This window comes from Otolemur garnettii, unplaced genomic scaffold (genome assembly GCF_000181295.1).
Source record: "Otolemur garnettii isolate 467f Iridium unplaced genomic scaffold, OtoGar3 scaffold00080, whole genome shotgun sequence".
Taxonomy (NCBI): Eukaryota; Metazoa; Chordata; class Mammalia; order Primates; family Galagidae; genus Otolemur; species Otolemur garnettii.
Window position 1 is genome coordinate 4,157,980 of NW_003852475.1, and position 3,253 is coordinate 4,161,232.

The following is a 3,253-nucleotide window of genomic DNA, read 5'->3' on the forward strand; positions in this document are numbered from 1 at the left end:
CCCTTTTCCTCCTCCTCCCTTTCTTTCTATCTTTCTTTTTCTTCTTCTTCTTCTTTTTTTTTTTTTTTTTTAAAGAAACAGGGTTCACTCTTGCTCAGGCTGGTCTCTGAACTCCTGAGCTAAAGCAATCTACCCACCTTGGCCTCCCAGAGTGGTAGGGTTACATGGTGAGTCATCATGCTTGGTGCAGCAAAACTACTTTCAACAGTGATGAAAATATTCTGTATTTGTGGTATCTGTATAGCGTGAGAGCCACTAGCCACATGTGTCCTTAAACTCTTGAAATACAGCTAGTGTGACTGAGGTAATTTAAATATCTACATATGGCCAGTTTTATACTCCATGGAATAGTTCAATCTATTTTTTGTTTTTCAGACAGAGTCTTACTTTGTTGCTCTTGGTAGAGTGCTGTGGCCTCACAGCCCCCAGCAACCTCAAATTCTTGGGCTCAAGCAATTCTCTTGTCTCAGACTCCCAAGTAGAGGGCTTGCCACAATGAAGGGTATTTTTTTTTTTTAAGAGACAGGGGTCTCAAACTTGCTCAGGCTGGTCTTGAACCTGTGAGCTCAGGCAATCCAACCACCTCGGCCTCCGGAGTGCTAGGATTACAGGTGTGAGCCACTGTGCCTGGCCTGAATAGCTCAATCTTACCCTTATTTCTATTATTTCACTTCTGTCTTCACCTATGTAATTACAAAAATAAGAATATTAATACACATGACAGGCTTCTCAAAAACACTATATTCACTTGGGTAGGGCACCAGCCACATACACTGGGGTTGTTAAGGTCAAACTCAACCCAGACCTGGCATCAGTTCTCAACCTGTTAGTCGCAACCCACAGGAACTGTATTAAAGGGTCATGGCATGAGGAAGGTTGAGAGCCACTGTGCCAAACAATGACTACAACAATAAAAAAAATAGCTGGGCGCTGTGGCAGGTGCTGTGGCAGGTGTCGTCCCAGCTAGGGAGGCTGAGGCAAAAGAATCGCTTAAGCCTAAGAGTTTGAGGTTGCTGAGCTGTGATGCCATAGCACACTACCAAGGGCGACATAGTTAGACTGTCTCAAAAAAAAAAAAAAATGTGCAAGATAAAAAACTCAGAATCTTTACCAAAAGGACTTTAATCATTAATCTTACCTTTAGCTCTGCTTGTATGAACTCTTGCACGTACCCAAAGAACTTCATCAGCTCTTTGTGCTGTCAAGTCTTTAACCCGAACCAACACTCGATCTATAACAAATAGTTAAACAATTGTTAAATTTGGAATTTACAGAGATCCTAATTAATTTTGCCTGACAATTAGCATAAGTACTTGGTATCATCTTAAATAACTCTCTCCTCTTCAATAATACTATCTTCTTTAACATCTTCCAAATGTGATTTGCCTTAAGTTTTGAGAACCATACTTTCTAAATGTATCTTGAAAATCCACTTAAGTCTCTACCATCTTCACTGCCACAATACTAAACTATTATTATCTCCTATGTAAACTATTGCAACAGTCTCCTCACTGGCAACCCTGGCAACCCTCTGGTCCCCTTCTAATTTAGTCTACATGCCATCAAAGATAGCTTCAAAATGCAAATATTAACACTTTAATTTGACTTAATAGGGCCAAACACAGCCTGTCATCACCTGCCTGTGCTTAAGTGGACAGGGCACTTTTGCCTGTCTGCCACAGTATGCAAGTCAGCAAGCCACAGAGAAGGGTTATTTGCTCTACTCTATTCCCTAGGACACAGTAATTGATCCAAGGAAGGACATGTCACTCAAACTGAGCTAATCAAAGTCCTCTGGAACTTTTAATTCAGATGCTGGGAATGAAGCGCTCCTCCCTGGAGTCACTGAGCTGAGATAGTATAGGTTATGGACTATAATACCCTAAAGGAAGCAGAGCCAAAAGGGGCAGAAAGCCCTGAAGAGGCTACCTGAACCCTGAGATTTAATTGTGCTCAATGCCATCTCCTAGTTTGTTTCCTCTAGCTTTATGAGCCTTTTGGCTGTAAATGAGCTCCGACTATCATGTCTCTGGATATTAGACAAAATATTATATCCATTTAGAGTTCCTCCCAAATAGAAAATAGCAACAAAGCAACCATTATGTAAAAACAGCGATATGATAACAACATTCAAAAATCATTTTGCTATTATTCTAACTATACAATCATTTGAGAAAAAATTTATGTATTAGCTAAAAACACAATAATAGATATGACATTAAAATATCAAAGGTATATATCTCAATATACCTTTTGGGATATTATAACAAAGTTAAATAATAATAATTTAAAGTACTACAAATTTTACCTGCTGTCTAAATGTATTTATAATTTGCCTCATGACGCAAAAATTAAGCTGTAGAGAGAAACTGATTTACAGGAGAATACCATGGTTCTTTTGGCCAAAAGCAAAGAAAAGAAAAAGGAAATTTTAAAGCCACTGGCACTGTAACAGAATTTCTGTAAAACACTGCCAAAAGACTTTATGAAGTAGGCCAACTTCAAGTCTGCTATATAAACTCAGGCAAAAGAAAATGTGAAAGAGAAAAGGCAGACAAATCAGCATAAGATTTTTAAAATGTGTATTTGAAAATGCCAAGACTGGAAAAGGAATGGCTTACTAATGAGGCAATCAAAACTCAAAATTAAACAAAACAGAATTAAGATAAATCTCAAAGAGTAGACTTATAAATGAATGTGAAGATTAGGGTAATTTTAACATTAACTGCCATTTCTAAGTTGTATTTAACTTATACCACTTTTGAGCCTGGGGCCTCATAAAGCATATATAACTCACACATCTCTTAACCTAGTAATACATTGTGGACCCAAGGTAAAATTATGTGTGGACCCATAGTAAAATTACTATTACAATGTGTTAATAGTAATTTGAAACAGGTTAACAACCCTTCTTTCTTGTGGCATCCCAATTAATCTGCATAGGGGTTCTCAACCTTTAATATATCCCAACATACTTGAGGCATATGTCATATTCCCACCAGTAGAACTGGCTGAGGCAATGATCAGTGGCAGCAAGGTTTCTGTTTGAAAACTAGGGCAGGCTCAGCGCCTGTGGCTCAAGCAGCTAAGGCGCCAACCACATACACCTAAGGTGGCAGGTTCGAATCCCCAGCCTGGGCCCGCCAAACAACAACGATGGCTGCAACCAAAAAATGGCCAGGCGTTGTGGCGGACGCGGGTAGTCCCAGCTCCTTGGGAGGTTGCTGTGAGCATGATGCCATGGCACTCTACC

At 39.4% G+C, this 3,253-nt stretch overlaps 1 protein-coding gene across 2 annotated transcripts in view; it reads right to left on the bottom strand.

Moving 5' to 3' along the window:
• DARS (aspartyl-tRNA synthetase) overlaps positions 1-3,253 on the bottom strand; it is a 97,513-nt gene that overhangs the window by 90,143 nt on the left and 4,117 nt on the right. For both annotated transcript variants that reach the window (XM_003794382.3, XM_023515855.1), the window contains exon 3: positions 1,139-1,231. In XM_003794382.3, the coding sequence (XP_003794430.1) occupies positions 1,139-1,231 (93 nt within the window). The remainder of the gene's footprint in view (positions 1-1,138; positions 1,232-3,253) is intronic.